This window comes from Sus scrofa, chromosome 13, assembly GCF_054392235.1.
Source record: "Sus scrofa isolate SSC_HxYL_T2T_F1_AM1 chromosome 13, Sscrofa_HxYL_maternal_Yorkshire_Landrace_v2.0, whole genome shotgun sequence".
In the NCBI taxonomy this organism is placed as follows: domain Eukaryota; kingdom Metazoa; phylum Chordata; class Mammalia; order Artiodactyla; family Suidae; genus Sus; species Sus scrofa.
Genome location: NC_139395.1, coordinates 54,225,323 through 54,243,400, shown reverse-complemented (window position 1 = coordinate 54,243,400; position 18,078 = coordinate 54,225,323). Strand labels below are relative to the sequence as shown.

The 18,078-nt window shown below is 40.2% G+C and overlaps 2 protein-coding genes across 2 annotated transcripts in view; one reads left to right on the top strand and one right to left on the bottom strand.

Moving 5' to 3' along the window:
- Positions 1-7,093: 7,093 nt before the first annotated feature.
- PDE12 (phosphodiesterase 12) lies at positions 7,094-12,802 on the bottom strand. Its single transcript, XM_001926462.6, has 3 exons — positions 11,387-12,802; positions 10,324-10,402; positions 7,094-9,827 (listed from the first exon to the last, which is right to left on the bottom strand). Exons 1-3 carry the CDS (start codon positions 12,692-12,694, stop codon positions 9,385-9,387), a joined length of 1,830 nt encoding a protein of 609 aa, XP_001926497.2. The 5' UTR covers positions 12,695-12,802; the 3' UTR covers positions 7,094-9,384.
- A 232-nt stretch (positions 12,803-13,034) lies between these two features.
- Positions 13,035-18,078, top strand: part of DNAH12 (dynein axonemal heavy chain 12) — a 246,824-nt gene continuing 241,780 nt past the window's right edge. The window contains exon 1 of the mRNA XM_084988686.1: positions 13,035-13,339. The gene's annotated coding sequence lies outside the window, so the exon portion shown is untranslated. The remainder of the gene's footprint in view (positions 13,340-18,078) is intronic.

The window sequence follows — 18,078 nt, the reverse complement described above, 5'->3', positions numbered from 1 at the left end:
TAGAACCATAGTTAATTACCACTGTTGTGTTAATTTAAAGAAAAACTAAACCAGCCAAGTCAAAGATGTTCTCATGAATTCTGAGATGGAATAAAGAGAATCCATATAATCTTTCAACATATCGCAACTCTTTACTACCATTGCTGGAAATGACTGCTTTAAGAAACTAAGATTGGGAGTTCCCACTGTAGTGCAGCAGGATTGGTGGCCTTTTGAGAGTACTGGGACACATTGGGTTGGGGAACTGGCATTGCTGCAGGTGTGGCTTAGGCCAAAGTTGCTGCTCAGATCCCTGGCCTGGGAACTCCATATACCCCAGGGGCAGCTGAAAAGGGAAAAGGGGGGAAAAAAACTAAGATTGCTTTATTTTTGCTAATTGGGTTAGAGATTTGCAAGGTCCTTTTGTTTTTGTTTTTGTTTTAAAGGAAAACATTAACTCGAGAATTTGCCATGTTTTTCATCCAAAGAAACTACTCTTTTTTAGCCTTGGGTGGTGGTAGGTTTCATTTGTTAGGTTAAATTGAGAAGTTCCATTTTTTTCAAGTAGAATTGAATAAATGCTTTGAGGTAAAGTATAAATCCAGTTAATCCCCAGAATGCATTTCCTCTTGTTTTAACATTCTTTGCAAATAATTCAAACTTAAAAAATCACTGTTACTGTCCTATTTGGTTGACATGATCAGTACTCTTGTGAATACTTGACACTATAAAGACTTTATTCAAGTGTTTGCAAATGTTAATCTTGGTAGTGTTCAGTAAGAGGTGACCTCTCCTATTATACGGCCCAGCTGATTATACCCATAAATTTAAAAGTATTCTTTCAGATATTAAGTATGTTAACAAACTGAAGAGGAATTGTGGTTCCTTTAAAGGCTGACTAGCAGCATCAGAGTTGAGGATAGAACCATTATCTGTTTTCTATCCCTCTGTCAATTAGGCTTTTTGTTTTGTCTTGCCCATAATGTTCCCCATTGTCTTTTGTCTTATCACTTAGCTTCTTTTCTGTGGTAATCTTGATATTTTATTACATAATTATTTCCATGGATTTCACACCTCTTTGCCTTATATATTGTTTAGAAAATAAAACTTGGACTTCTCGGTAGCACAGAGAATGAAGGATCCAGCATTGTCACTGCTGTGGCACAGGTTTGATCCCTGGCCCAGGAAATTTTGCGTTCCATGGGCACCCCCCCAAAAAGAATTAAATATTAAAAAAATAAAAATGAAAATAAAACTTAAGTGAGATGTTTGTCTTCATTTTCTAGAGTATCAGCATCTCATTTGCTGAGACTTCATTTTCTTTAGTATATGTACAGCTTACATAGTGATAATTTTAGTTTATTGGGATCAAACTTAAAATCCATGGGATAACAGTGATGTTCTCTATTTTTGTGTGTGTTTTTAGGGCCGCACTTAGGGCATATGGAAGCTTCCAGGCTAGGGGTAGAATTGGAGCTGCAGCTGTTGGCCTATGCCGTAGGCGCAGCAGCATGGGATCCGAGCCTCATCTTTGACCTACACCACAGCTCATGGCAACACTGGATCCCTGACCCACTGAACGAGGCCCAGGGATCGAACCTGCATCTTCACGGATACTAGTTCAGGTTCGTTACAGCTGTGCCACAATGGGAACTCCTCACTTTCATTTCTGCTATTCCTGATTTGCATCTTCTTTGAGTCTGGCTAGAAGCCTATCAATTTCTTTTCTTTTCTTTTCTTTTTTTTTTTTCTTTTTGCCTCTTCTAGGGCCACTTCCACGGCATATGGAGGTTCCCAGGCTAGGGGTCTAATTGGAGCTGTAGCCTCAGGCCTACGCCAGAGCCACAGCAACGTGGGATCTGAGCCGAGTCTGCAACATACACCACAGCTCATGGCAACGCCAGATCCTTAACCCACTGAGCAAGGCCGGGGATCAAACCTGCAACCTCATGGTTCCTAGTCAGATTCATTAACCACTGTGCCACGACGGGAACTCCCAATTTCATTCATCTTTTCAAAGAACTGGCTTTTGGTTTAGTTGATTTTTTTCTGGTGGATTTCTTGCTTGGATTTCGAGTGTGTGGTTTGTTTTTTATTTCTTTGGCATGCAGAAGTTGCAGGCCAGGGATCAAACCTGTGCCACAGTAGTGACAATGCCAGATTCTTTACTTGCTGAGCCACCAAGGACTCTAGATTTCTTGTTTGGTTTTTTGCTTTTTAGGGCTGCACCTGTGGCATAAGGGTGTTCCCAGGCTAGGGGTTGAATTGGAGCCGTAGCAGCCAGCCACAGCCACAGCAACACAGGATCCGACCCCCATCTGCAACCTACACCACAGCTCACAGCAACGCCAGATCCTTAATCCACTGAGCGAGGCCAGGGATCGAACCCACAACCTCATGGTTCCTAGTCGGATTCGTTTCTGCTGTGCCACGATGGGAACTCCTCCCTGGAGTTTTAAACTCTCGATTGTGCACATTGAGCCTCCAGCACTCCTCAGTTACAGTTTAGGTTTCCTTACCCTGGAACTGGTTCCCACAGAGGTTTCCACACTTGTAAGTTGTGATTCTTTGCCTTCACCTGTTGGTATCTCACAATTTTTGTGGGCACCAGTTTGCCTTGTGATATTTATTTTATGGATCTAAGAATAGCTGTTAATTTTTTAGTTTGTTTAGTTTTTTACTCATTAGGACAGGGTGGCAACTTACAAGCTTCTTAAATGCTGGACCAGAAACCAGAAGTCCTAGGTCAAACTTTCTCAAATGTGGAATTTCTGGCTTTTGGTCATGGAGATGAAAGTGACTTCTGACTTGTCATTGAAAACAAGTACTGGAGTTCCTGTCATGGTGTAGTGGAAACGAATCTGACTAGGAACCATGAGGTTGTGGGTTCAATCCTTGGCCCCACTCAGTGGGTTAAAGATCCAGCGTTGCGGTGAGCTGTGGTGTAGGTGGCAGACGCGCCTTGGATCTGATGTTGCTGTGGCTCTGGCGTAGGCTGGTGGCTACAGCTCCGATTAGACCCCTAGCCTGGGAACCTCCATATGGTGTGGGTACGGCCCTAAAAGGACAAAGAGACAAAAACAAACAACAAGTTCTTATGTTTCCTGATGGCGTTGGATAGATGTTTCACTAATGTAAGTGTTACCAACTTTGGTGACTTAATAAAGATTTGAGCAGTAAAGAGCAAACGGTTGGTATACCTGCAAGGACATTATCTGAAATTCTAGTATAGGGGAAAATTAATAGGTTTTGGAGTCTGATTATCTATTCAGAAGGCTTAATTCTGCAAAAGTGGTTAAACAGTTTACCTTTACCAAAGATCAGCAAACTTAGTGTTAGGATAGTATTGGCACACGATAACTCTTCCCCAAGTGACACTATCAGCTTAATTTTAAGAAACATTAGGAAGGAAATACTACCTTTCTCATTAAGTCAATCTAAATATTTTAAAGGCTACATTAATGTAGACATGGAGTTGATGTAACTTAGCTCTAAAATTTATTTTTGAAAATTCTTTAAGTGCAAACATACATAAATATATATATATATATATACATATTTTTTTTAACAGCTGTACCTGCAGCATATGGAAGTTCCCAGGCTAGTAGTTGAATTGGAGCTGCAGTTGCTGCCTATGCTACAGCAATGCTGAATCTGAGCCACATCTGTGAACTGTGTGGCAGCTTTGGCAACACCTGATCCTTAGCCCACTGAATGAGGCCAGGTATTGGACCCATATCCTCATGAAGACTCTGCTGGGTTATGAGCCACATCAGGAACTCCTCAAACCACAACAGGAACTCCTCAAACGTATTCTTGATAAATTTCTTTTAGCATATGCATTGTGACATTGCATTCAAGTGCTTAACCTAAAGGAAGTAACCACTACTGCAAAGTTGGCTGCTTTTGTTTCTTACTGTGTTACTTCTGGACAAATAGCCCTTAGTCTTAGAATTATTTCCACAGACTGTATCACATGTTTAATGATTATATTTTAGTAGCAAAGATTGTGAGAAATCAATACCAAAAGTGATCATCTGGACTCAGGTAAAGAAAAATTAAGGTAGCTATATGAGTTAGTAGATGTCTGCTAGGTTCTGTGTGTTTTAAAGGACAGTAGTGTCAAATGCCTATTGGCCTTGTTCGAGAAGGGATTTCTGTACTGTTCTCATGGTATGCTTTCAATTACAACAAGCATCTAAGTACAGCTGGTGTTGTGGGGCCTAGCATCACCATCTGCAAGGCAGGGGTTTCGCTCTGAGGAACTGACCAGTAATTGCAGGTTCTTATTTTAGGCCGGATTGAGTGCCATTTACTAACAGGGATAGATGAAGCACAGACTGAGCAAGTTTTGCCTCCTGGATAGCCCTGAAGAGGTGAGGTGTGATTTGTTTTTTGCTTTGTTGTTTTTTTTTTTAAAGAAAGGTGCTCAACAATTGAGAATCAACTGGTTTTTTTTTTTTTTTTTTTTTGTCTTTTGTTGTTGTTGTTGTTGTTGCTATTTCTTGGGCCGCTCCTGCAGCATATGGAGGTTCCCAGGCTAGGGGTTGAATCAGAGCTGTAGCCACCGGCCTACGCCAGAGGCACAGCAATGCAGGATCCGAGCCGCGTCTGCAACCTACACCACAGCTCACGGCAACGCCGGATCGTTAACCCACTGAGCAAGGGCAGGGACCGAACCCGCAACCTCATGGTTCCTAGTCGGATTCGTTAACCACTGCGCCACGACGGGAACTCCAGAATCAACTGTTTTTAAAACTGGGCTCCAGGAGTTCCCATCGTGGCTCAGTGGTTAACGAATCTGACTAGGAACTATGAGATTGCGGGTTTGATCCCCTGCCTTGCTCAGTGGGTTAAGGATCGGCGTTGCCGTGAGCTGTGGTGTAGGTCGCAGATTCGGCTTGGATCCTGCATTGCTGCGGCCTTGGTGTAGGTCAGCGGCTACAGCTCCGATTAGACTCCTAACCTGGGAACCTCCATATGCCATGGGAACGGCCCTAGAAAAGGCAAAAAAAGACAAAACAAAACTGGGCTCCAAAGATAAATTTCCCCATCAGGGAAATGCAAATCAAAACCACAATGAAATGCTATTAACACTAGATTAGCTATAATTTAAAATGATAAAGTATTAGTGATGGTGTGGAGAAATCAGAACCCTCATTGGTGTGAATGCAAAATGGTGCATCTACCTCGGGTAACAGTTTGGCAGTTCCTCAAAAGGTTCAGTGTTGTCCATATGATGAAGCAATCCCACTCCTAGATATATGCCCAAGAGAAATGAAAACAGGTCTACTCAAAAACTTGAACACAAATATACAGCATTGTTTATAGAAGCCAAGAAGTGGAAGCAATCTAAATGTCCATTAACTGATGAATAGTTAAAATGTCCATACAATGGAACATTATTCATCATAAAAAGGAATGAAGTACTGATGAATATTACAACATGGAAAAACCTTGAAAACATACTAAGTGAAGCCAGTCACAAAAGATTATAACTATTATTCTGTCTATATGAAATGTCTGGAATAGGCAAATCCATAGAGACAAAAAGTAAGTGCTTGCCAGGAGTCAAGAGGAGGTGGGTTGGGAGTGACTGCTAATGAGTATGGGTTTATTTTGGGGGGCAGTCCTTGTCAATTTATTTGGCAGGTAGTTAGAACAATCCCTTAAAAGAGAAAAAGATCAATTTTGGATTGAAGGACCAAAGCATGGGACTCTTTTATTTAGGTTGAAAAAGAACACAAGCCAAAATGCAAAAAACTAGATCTCTTATAGGTATGTAATAAAAAGACAGGAAAGGGGGTAACATAATTACATTATTTACAATACTACAGCTTCAGCAGGAATATTCTTTGGCTTGGAGTTCCCATTGTGGCACAGCAGAAGCGAATCTGACTAGTATCCTTGAGGATGCGGGTTCGATCCCTGGCCTTGCTCAGTGAGTTGGAGATCCAGTGTTGCCATGAGCAGTGATGTAGTTTGTAGACGCAGCTCAGATCCTGTGCTGCTGTTGCTGTGGCGTAGGCCGGCAGCTGTAGCTCTGATTAAACTGCTAGCCTGGGAATTTCCATATGCCGCAAGTGCGGCCCAAAAAAGAAAAAAAAAAAAGAAATATTCTTTGGCTTAAGATATCCAAAACACAATACTTAACCCCATTTTTTGAAGGAAGTCCATCTTTATTTCTAAATTATTTTAGCCCTGGAGAGATACACCATTTCTCCAAACTGTTCTACAGGGAAAATGAAGTCTAAATGCAGCAGTATGTATATAGTTTATGCAATGTAAGAAGACCAACTAAATAAAGCCTATCCAATTCCCTACTGAGCCATTTTCAATTACAGAAAAAACACAGATGAGATGAAAACAACCAGTGAAAATGCCAACCAGGAATACTTCAATACATTAAGGAGATGTACATCAGCAACACTCCAGGATAACATCTTTAAACTGAGTTATCGGGCAAAATGGATTGCACTCTATAAAACCTTTGATCTACTTACAATCAACACAAAATGGACAGAAGACAGAGCTGAATGATTCATCTTTTTTTTTTTTTCTGACAGTTGCACCCATAGCATGCATAAACTCCCAGGCCAGGGATCAAACCCGTGCCATAGCTATAAACACAGCCAAAGCAGTGACAATGACAGATCCTTATCCCACTGAGCCACAAGGGAACTCCATTTTCAACTTGTTTTTAGTGACGCTTATCAAGGAAATTGAAAATTGTGAGTAAAAACTTAACACTAGACAATACTGATTTTGAATAACCTAGAGTTTGTTATCAGAACAGAATGAATCCAGCTGGTGTTTGCTATCAGTTTAACTGAAAGGTTTTAGTACTTTTAAGACCTACAATTTAACAATTACTCTTCATATATAGTTAATCATTTGGCTTCACTATTCTTCAATACACTGAAGATGGCCAACTTGCAGAATATCTTTTCTATATATATATATATATATATATATATATATACACACACAAACACACACACATATATACATATACATATATATATACACAGCAGTGAAAGCTCTGAGTCCTAACCACTAAACTACCAAGGAACTCCCCCTTTAATAATCTTTAATGTTCTATTAGCTCAATATGTTTCTTTTTTTTCTGCATCTGGGGCAAGTGGAAGTTCCTGGCCAAGGATCAAACCATTGCCGCAGCATCAACTCCAGCCACTGCAGTGACAATGCTCAATCCTTAACTTGCTGAGCCACAAAAGAACTCCCCTAAAATTCTTAATAGGCAGAGTTTAGTCTTTCTTTTTTTTGAGATTATGCATTAAACTTGGTAAGTTATATTTAGTCACAGCCCCCTAAGCTTCTCAGGAATTAGTATTTAGGCATTTTTGTAACTTGCTACTCTTTAGCTAAATTGGGATTTTAGAAGTGGTAGATAATAGTGGAGCATGGCTAAGCCATTTAAAAGCCAACATTTCATTCTCTGAAACAAACTGAAGTAAACTCACATTTTATTTTATTTTTTTTTTTGTCTTTTTAGAGCCACACCTGCATTATTTGGAGGTTCCCCAGCTAGGGGTCTAATCGGAGCTGTAGCTACCACCCTATGCCACAGCCACAACGCAGGATTTCGACCTACACCACAGGTTACGGAAATGCGGGATCCTTAACCCACTGAGCAAGGCCAGGGATTGAACCCGCAACCTCATGGTTCCTATTTGGATTCATTTCCGCTGTGCCACAGCCAGGAAGGGAACTCTGAAGTACACTCACATTTTAAAAGTGTACTTCGGGGTGGGGGGATCATCTTGGGCTTTTAATTTATTCATACTCCAGGGCTTTGGTATTCTTTTGGGGGGGAATTTTTTTTCTCTTCAAATTTCTTCAACAAAGCAATGTGATTGACTTTTCTGACATGACACAATCTTGTAGATGAGCTCTCTGGAAAAAATTTAAGAGATTGGGCCATCCATTGTGAATAATCTACTTTGTGACTGCAACAACATAATTAAACAAGTTAAAAATGGTAGATGGAGTTTCCATCGTGGCTCAGCGGAAATGAATCTGACTGGTATCCATGAGAACGCAGGTTCGATCCTTGGCCTTTCTCAGTGGGTTAAGGATCTGCCATTGTTGTGAGCTGTGGTGTAGGTTGCAAATGTGGCTGGGATCCTGTGTTGCTGTGGCTGTGGTGTAGGCCGGCAGCTGAAGCTCCAATTTGACCCCTAGCCTGGGAACTTCCATGTGCCACGGGTACAGCTGTAAAAAGAAAATAAATAAATAAATAACTAAAATAAAATCTCAGTTACTACTTGAGGCTAGACTCAGCAAAACTATAATTCATAATTTTAAAGAGGGTTTGGCTTCATATTTAAATTTTTTTACAGCATATAAATTATACATACATTTTTCTGTATGTCAAACTATAATGCTCATGTCTTCAAAAAAGTTTATTCCAGAGATGTTCAATAGAGACTCTCTTTCAGAAAATAGTAATAAAAAAAGCCCTACTACTACTCCTTTCTGCAATTTAGAAAAAACAATTTTCAAAATACTTCTAGCATAGAAATACTCCATGGTTCATCCAAAATTTCAAGCCCGTACCTGTTTGCAGTTTCCCATAAAGTAATGTATCATTATGCTATAGTCTCTAATATCATACAGTCAAATACCCTGTTGTTTTATGATCATTTTTCATGGGCAAGAGTATTAAGGACAATAAGATCAAGTTGGCTATGCTACTACTCACTTTGAATACTAAATTGTGCTTGTATCCTGAAAGTTAAAATAAGCTGCAGTAAGAATGGGAATGTAAATATGTCCATTTGTACGATACACAAAAACTGAAATCCTAAAAATAAGAGAATGAAAATATCTTATGTTGATTGAAAAATGATATTAGAATTGGTGATAGTATATTTTAATTTTTTGTTAAAGCGTCATTAAGTTGCTAACCAAATTGAGGTAGAGGTAGACCCTAATGTTATTTCTTCCATGAGTCAGAACTTAGGTCTCTCACCTTAACGTGTATGCACTGTCCCTCTAACTATATATACATGATTTAATTAGAAATGTGTGTTATGACAGAAAAATTACAGGATCATTCAATGGTTTTTCGTTTTGTTTTTTACAAAATTTTTAATTACTAGCAAAAAAAAGTACTTATAAAATGTACATAATAGTTCAATGTTCTTCCTGCCTGTCATAAATATATTTGTTTTTCCTTCAAGTGTAGAAAAAAAGAATAGAGAAACTATACTGTATTATGCAAACATTATGACAATCATGTAATGAAGACACTGGAACATAATTAGTATTGTAAGAATATTTTACCTTAGTGTCTAGTTTTCCTCTTTGAAGGTTACACATAAGCTTTGATTCATAATAAATTTCTTACTAAAGCAGTCTTAAATTCCATTAAACACAAATCTATTTCCATTTTAAGTCGCACACAAGTGCTATATGATCAGAAGGATGGGAAACACTAGGTAAGGCCTGGTGGGTGGTAACTTCTTCATGACTTGGTAATGGAATCACCTGTTCAACCTCTAAAGTGTTTAAGTCAATGAAAATGTAATCCAGACATCCATGAAAACCACCAACATAATTTGTATAAGCAGGTTCACCACAAGCACTTTTCAGTTTGAAGAAATGGGTAAGAGACATGTTGCATCGTTCTTCTTCCCCATTTGAAGCCCAGTCTTCATGATCCTCTGGAATGCTGCCATTGATGACAAAGTGATACATTCCTGTTGATGGGGTACTATTAAAGTCCCCACAAAATACAACTGGTATGCCAGGATACAAATCACAAGAGACATGTCTAATGTGAGCCAAGGCTACTGCCATTTGAATGAGACGAATGTACCCACCTATGAATATAAAAAACATTAATGTTAAGTACTTTTTAAAGTTGCCTTTAAATTTTAAAAAACCCTCAAAAACTACAGTATCTGGATGATATTCAAGATATGAATGTGTATATGTGGGGAGGTACTGGATGAAGGTGACCAAAAGGTAAAACTTTCAATTTTAGGATGAACAGTACTGGGGATGTAGTGTACAACATGACTACAGTTAACAGTGCTGTAGAGTATATTTTAAAGTTGCTAAGAGAGTAAATCCCAGAAGTTCTCAGTAAAGGAGAAAAACCACTTTGGGGATATGTATGTGACGTGCAGGTATTAACTAAACTTACTGTGGTAAAAATTTTGCAATATATAAGTCATTATGCTGTACATCTTAAATTGTACAGTGCTGTGTGTCAACTATATCTCAATGAAATTGAAAAAATGTATGTGTGTAAAACAGCTTTACTGATCTTCAGTTACTATGTTTAAGGCACTTGTGAAAATCAAGAAAACATACCTTTGGGGTGCCAGTAGAGATGGGTATTAGCAACACATATCTTTTTAGAGGAGTCCTTTGTAGACTGAAGAACAGAAACCTAAAATAAAAAGAAATTACCTAGTCCAGCTGCTATTTGCCAATCTGGATGTTTTTAATCTAGGTCTATATGATGAACTGAAATTTTATTCCATATCCTTCTCTACTGATGAAGTATGATCAAAGTTATGAAATTTAATTTTTAAGTTTTAGAATATAAATTAATGGAACTTAGCCTAACATTTCAATAACAGCCCAACATATAGAGGTGACATGAAAGGAATACACTTTAGATGGCAATGCTAAGGCTGGTGACTTTTTTAAGTGGCTAAGTGCAGGCTTCGGAGTCAGGCTGAATTAGGCTGGAATACCCACCCTAGCACTTACTACAGTATGACCTGGAGAAAGATACTTTTTCCACCCTAAACTAGCTTTGTAATTAATAAAAAAAGAGACAATACTATCCACCTCAAGGAGGACAATTGTGTGGATTCAATTAAATGAGTTTACTCAGGTGCATCAAATACAGTAGGTGCTCGAAAAATGGTTAGTTATTCTTACTGTGAACAAAACCAACTACCTAAAAACTCTCTACAGTTTTACAATACCATCCATAAAATGCGAACAGGAGGATTACCGTGAATCAAAATTAAAATAATAGCTTAAATTTATGAAGTATTTAGTAAAACATGTCAGATAAAGTTCTTTAAAATGTGACAGAACAGTGCTTGGCAACTAGTAAAATGTCAGCCTCTATTATTCTTGCATTTAGCTAAATACACTAAATCCTAAGCGCTATGAAAAGTTACCGTTTGTTGAAAGCAACCTGTAGCACGCCTGGCGCACTACAGGTACTCAATGGTATTAGCCCAATGAATCAACGTATGATTGAAGGCTAAAAAGTATGCGCTTAAGGTACAAGAGCAAACATCTTTCACTAAAACTTGTAGTGTTTTATTTCAACTATAAGCACCTCTGACCCCCGCCCCCTTCATGAGCCCTAAAAATGGATGAGTTTGTAAGCAGACTGGTGGAGTTACTTTACCTGAAGGACAGAAGATCTCTGAAGCACCTTTTCCTGCGCTGCTGGGTATAAAACCAGTTTCTCCAGCAGTTCTTTGTGAAGTGGGTCGGACTGCAGGGCCTCATGGAAAGCAATGTCATGCTGGCTAAGGAGGCTGAACTTGGACTTTCGGTAAAAAGTAGCGAGGCCTTCATGCTGCTTGATTCGAAACACGCCCTCCAGCCCAAAGGCCTCGAGGGCCGGCACCAAGCTGTCTGTAAACACGTCGCGGTCAACTTCCTGCAAACAGATGAGGTCGGCGTTGTAGCCCGTGAGTTCCTTTTGGATAAGGTTCTGGCGGTAGTCGAGTTCCAGGGCGTAAGGGGCACAGTACGGGTACAGGACCGTCCGTGAGAACTCAGTCTGGGCATATGTGTCGGCCAGAAGGTTGTAGGAGACTGTGCGGATGAGGGCGTCGTCAGTCACCTTCTTCGTGTAGAGATGCCGGTGGTCAAAGGTGCACGTGCCGGGCCCGGCCTCCACCGAACACACACTTTCCAATTCTCGGCTTGGTCCGAAGCGCTGCCCATTGCCTGGGGTACAATGAAGTTTGAGCCGTAGCCCGATGTCAGCATTGGACGGGGTGTAGACGCGCTCGTTCACACCCGTCTCGGTCCAACCAGGAGAAGGTGAAGAGGGAGACAATGACGAGGGGCCTCCGCCCTCAGGCTCCACCGCTGTAGGTTTGGTTTCCTTGTACCAGCGGAAGAGGGAGCCGGCGGGATCCCCAAATTCGAGGCCGAGCTTGGGGCACACCGGGAAGCCGGCCATGATGTAGCGCGGCAACTGCAGCTCGGTGAGGGAGGGCGGGTTGCGCTCTACCTTGTATTTGACATCGCCGATCTGCAGCACCGCACCGTCCTGCCAGGCGTCCACATTGAGCACGTCTTCAGCCACTGCCTCCTCCCGGTAGTACAGCTTCACTACGGGTTCGCAGGCTGCAGCCGGCTCGGGCCCAGACCCCGCACAGGCCCCACCGCCGCCTGCGTTTGGCCGGTTCTTCCTGCTCTTCCTGGCCGCGGCCGCCTTAGCGTGGCCTTTGAGAGCATTAGTAGCGATCCGGCTGAGGGCCCGACCCAGCGGCTCGCTCTGGTCGCGCTGCATATTCTTGTGGCTACCGTCGGCCAGAGCGAAGGACAAGCTAAGCTTAGGCTCCGAGGGCACACAGCGCACTACAGCGCGCTCCATCACGCCTGCCGCGGTCTCAGTCGCCGCCTCAGCTCGACTGTGCCGCTCCACCGCCGTGCGGACCCCACGAAGCGCGGCGCGGGCGCCTGGGAGCCTCCACATGAACCTGGTGGCCTAGCGGCTGACGAGACCTGCGGCTGAACGGCCGCTAAGCGTCAGGGAGAGACAGAGGAGCAGCAGCCACCGGCTCCAGGACCCATTCAGTTCCTCAACTTCCGGCCGGCGAGGAGAGTGCGCACGGTGCTCTCGCCCCGCACTTTCGCCAGGCCTGCTAATCTGCTAATTTTCTTCCACAGCTACGTCTGCCTCCAATCCATCCCAGCTTAATTTTTATATCTAACTCTAGCTATAAGGCTAGAAAAATAAAAACATGGAGGCTTCAGAGGGGAATATTAGACTTAATGGTTTATCGAAAGTGCAGTTAGCAGGCGGAAGAGAAGGCGCGCCCAAGCTCAAGTGGTTGAGGCGGTGTAGCGAGTTTCGTTTCCCCGAAGGATCCTGGCGCCTTATCTGGGCTCTGACCGCCTCCTTTCTTGTGCTGCCTGGAGCTGCCCTGCGCGAGGGCGTGAGGAGATCCCCCTGGACTGCCAGCCCGGGTTCGGGCGTGGAAAATATTTCTCAGTTCCTCTCCTCACTATTCCCGACACTGCTAACCCTCTTCCGAAGTGTGGGTTTGCCTCAGGCCCAGTCAGCGCCGACGCGCCCAGCAGAGTTTTTGTGATAGCTAATAACCAGGAACGATAAATAGTAAGTTCCAGTTACAGATGTGAGGTCCGGAAAGATTAAGTTACCTGCTCTAGGTCAAACAGACTTTGCTGAATGAATGACAGGTGACAGGATAGCTACTGGGTAAGAGGAAATGGGAAGTGTAACTTCCTTGAAACCCACATGAAAAAAGTAGTTCAAGAAACAGATTTTGTGTTGAATATAATTAATATTCTATGATTTACTGAAGGGGAAAAAACCCTTTAAGATTCAGAACAAGTTGAGAATTCTCTCGGCAAATGATCTGTGTCCACTTTCCTTCTACAACTAGAGTATTTATTTATTGGGTATCTAAAAATAAACTACACATTTTCTTCTGGATTACAGTGAGGAAAATAAGCCTTTTCTACAGGAAGGATGAATTTTGCTGTTATTTGAAATTTATATACATGTCCTCCCCCTCTCCACACAGCAAGCATTTGACAAAGTGACCGAATACTGGTGATATTTATGTGATCTAGAGCTACCTAGTAGGGTTAAAAGTCACTACATTATATCAACTAAGTGCCCTAAACAAGTTTCATTTCCCCAGTTTATAGTATCCACGTTAGCAAGTATTTTAAAATGGCGTTTTTCTTATCTCCAGCATTTTTCTTCATGCAACTTAAGCAGAACTCAATCTTAAATTATTCAACTTAAAGAATGATAAAAGCTGTATTAGAAAATGTGACTTTCCTTTAAGCAAGCTGATGTAATTGAACTCTTGCAGTCTTAATCCCAATTTTGAGACAGATGCCTTGAAGTGCCATTCTTTCCTTTAGGGTTTTGTTGGTTTTTTTTTTTTTTTTGATGTTTTATTTTTTTTTTCAAAGAATAAAACATACCCATCCCCGACTCCTATGCATACACAAACATTTATGAATTTACACCCTTACTCCCACTTTTTATACAAATAGAAATGTAATATACTCATGGTTCAGTTATCTTTCTCTTTTCGTTATATTTGGTCAGTTCTTTGAAGACAAAGTATCTGCAAGTATTCTCAAAGTGTCACAATTTCCCATAGAAAATTTACCTTGAACTCAACAGACTTGAAAATAATACACAATAAATGGTGTGTTTGCAGCCAAATTTTTATGAGGCTAAATTGTAGCATAATCATATATATAAATTATATACATTATAATTACATAATTAAAATTTGAAATCAGAAGACTGAACCAATACTACGCTTTCCTTGATACAAAAGAAGTGGCCAACAGAAATCATTTTTTCCTTTATTTTTTTTATTTTTTTTTATTTTCCCACTGTACAGCAAGGGGGTCAGGTTATCCTTACATGTATACATTGCAATTACAGTTTTTCCCCCACCCTTTCTTCTGTTGCAACATGAGTATCTAGAAATAGTTCTCAATGCTATTCAGCGGGATCTCCTTGTAAATCTATTCTAGGTTGTGTCTGATAAGCCCAAGCTCCCGATCCCTCCTACTCCCTCCCCCTCCCATCAGGCAGCCACAAGTCTCTTCTCCAAGTCCATGATTTTCTTTTCTGAGGAGATGTTCATTTGTGCTGGATATTAGATTCCAGTTATAAGTGATATCATATGGTATTTGCCTTTGTCTTTCTGGCTCATTTCACTCAGTATGAGATTCTCTAGTTCCATCCATGTTGCTGCAAATGGCATTATGTCATCCTTTTTTATGGCTGAGTAGTATTCCATTGTGTATCTATACCACACCTTCCGAATCCAATCATCTGTCGATGGACATTTGGGTTGTTTCCATGTCCTGGTTATTGTGAATAGTGCTGCAATGAACATGTGGGTGCAAGTGTCTCTTTTAAGTAGAGCTTTGTCCGGATAGATGCCCAAGAGTGGGATTGCAGGGTCATAGGGAAGGTCTATGTATAGATTTCTAAGGTATCTCCAAACTGTTCTCCATAGTGGCTGTACCAGTTTACATTCCCACCAGCAGTGCAGGAGGGTTCCCTTTTCTCCACAGCCCCTCCAGCACTTGTTATTTGTGGATTTATTAATGATGGCCATTCTGACTGGTGTGAGGTGATATTTCATGGTAGTTTTGATTTGCATTTCTCTTATAACCAGCGATGTTGAGCATTTTTTCATGTGTTTGCTGGCCATCTGTATATCTTCTTTGGAGAAATGTCTATTCAGGTCTTTTGCCCATTTTTCCATTGATTGATTGGTTTTTTTGCTGTTGGGTTGTATAAGTTGCTTATATATTCTAGAGATTAAGCCCTTGTCAGTTGCCTCATTTGAAACTATTTTCTCCCATTCTGTAGGTTGTCTTTTTGTTTTCTTTTGGGTTTCCTTTGCTGTGCAAAAGCTTTTCAGTTTGATGAGGTCCCATGGGTTTATTTTTGCTCTAATTTCTATTGCTTTGGGAGACTGACCTGAGAAAATATTCATGATGTTGATGTCAGAGAGTGTTTTGCCTATGTTTTCTTCTAGGAGTTTGATGGTGTCCTGTCGTATATTTAAGTCTTTCAGCCATTTGGAGTTTATTTTTGTGCATGGTGTGAGGGTGTGTTCTAGTTTCATTGCTTTGCATGCAGCTGTCCAGGTTTCCCAGCAATGCTTGCTGAATAGACTTTCCTTTTCCCATTTTATGTTCTTGCCTCCCTTGTCAAAGATTAATTGACCATAGGTGTCAGGGTTTATTTCCGGATTCTCTATTCTGTTCCATTGGTCTGTCTGTCTGTTTTGATACCAGTACCACACTGTTTTGATGACTGTGGCTTTGTAGTATTTCTTGAAGTCTGGGAGAGTTATGCCTCCTGCTTGGTTTTTGTTTCTCAGGATTGCTTTGGTGATTCTGGGTCTTTTGTTGTTCCATATAAATGTTTGGATTGTTTGTTCTAGTTCTGTGAACAATGTCATGGGTAATTTGATAGGGATTGCATTGAATCTGTAGATTGCTTTGGGTAGGATGGCCATTTTCACAATATTGATTTTTCCAATCCAGGAACATGGGATATCTTTCCATTTCTTTACATCTTCTTTGAAGAAATCATTTTTTTTCATCCACTCTCAATTCATACCAAGAAACACAGCTGAAGTTTACTAATCAGAAGTTATGGTTAATGGAATTATTCTTATTATTTATACATGTATCTGCAGAAATTAGTATGTGACGACTAGTTTCTTGTAATTATCCTAACGTGGTTAATAACATTGGCTTAGATCATTAATATAGCTGTATCTTTTTTAACTTAAGGTTAACATGAAACTGAGTGATAGTTGAAATAACTGAAATTTTGAGTAATACCTGGTGATAGCTCTTCAAGGTAACCTACTTTCTCATATATTCATAATTTAATAACTTCCATTTGCTTTTTTAAGGGACCAATCTCATCTATTTATGTGTTTCTTTTTAAATTATTTTTTCCACTTTTAAGGAGAAATAATTGATATATAACATTATATTAGTCCAAGGGGTACAACATAATGATTTATGTTTACATTGCCAAAAGAATTACCACTATCAGTTAAACATTCATTATGTCAATAGTTACATTTTCTTTTGGTTTTGTGTTTGTTTGTTTGTTTGCTTTTTAGGGCCATACCTGCAGCACATGGAAGTTCCCAGGCTAGGGGTAAAATCAGACCCACAGCTGCTCACCTATACCACAGCTATAGCAAGGTAGGATCCGAGCCACGTCTGTGACTTACACCACAGCTTGCGGCAATGCTGAATCCTTAACCCACTGAGCAAAGCCAGTGATCAAACCTGCATCTTCATGGATACTAGTTGGGTTCATAACCTGCTAAGCCACAGTGGGAACTCCCACACTTTCTTTTCTTGTGATGAGAACTTTAAAGATCTACTCTCTTAGCAACTTTTACATATACAATTCAGTATTGTTAATAGTAGCCACCATGCTGTACATTACATTCTCAGAACCATTTTATAACCAAAAGTTCTTACTTTTTTGATCACCTTCACCCATTTTCTCCACTCCATGTCCCTCACTACCAATCTGTTCTCTGTGTCTATGAATTAAATTTTTTTAGATTCCATATGTTATTGAGATCATACGATATGTCTGACTACTTCTCTTATCATAATGCCTTCAGGGTCGATCTGTATTGACATAATGGCAGGATTTCCTTTTTTATGGTTGAATAATGTTCCATTGTATATCTATATCTATACATCTATATCATATCTACATTTGTATATCTTAGATTTTTCTTTACCCATTTATCCATTGATGGACACTTGCATTTAGGTTGTTTCCATGTCTTGGCTATTGTAAATAATGCTGCACTGAACCTGGGGGTGCAAATACCTTTCTGAGATAATAATTTTGTTTTCTTTGTGTGTGTGTGTGTGTTTATGTATCCAGAATTGGAATCCTGAATCATATAGTAAGTTTTACTTTTAATTTTTTGAGGAACTTCTGTATTGTTTTCAATAGTGGCTGCATCATTTGCATTTCTACCAACAGTGCTGTTGGTTTCTTTTATTTTAAAAGATTTAGTGTAGTTTATAATGGTTACAGTATATAATTGAGATATAACTATATTATGTAATAGAAGTATAATTAACATTAATATAACAGCAGAAAATTTACTTTGGAATTTCGCTTGTGGCCAGCAGGTTAAGGATCCAGCATTGTCACTGGCTTGGACTGCTGCTGTGGCATGGGTTTGATCTCTGGCCAGGGGAGTTCCACATGCTCTGGGTGTAGCCAAAAAATAAAAAGTGAAAAAAAAATTATCTTGAAGAAAGGTAATTCAATCAAAGAACTTATGTAAA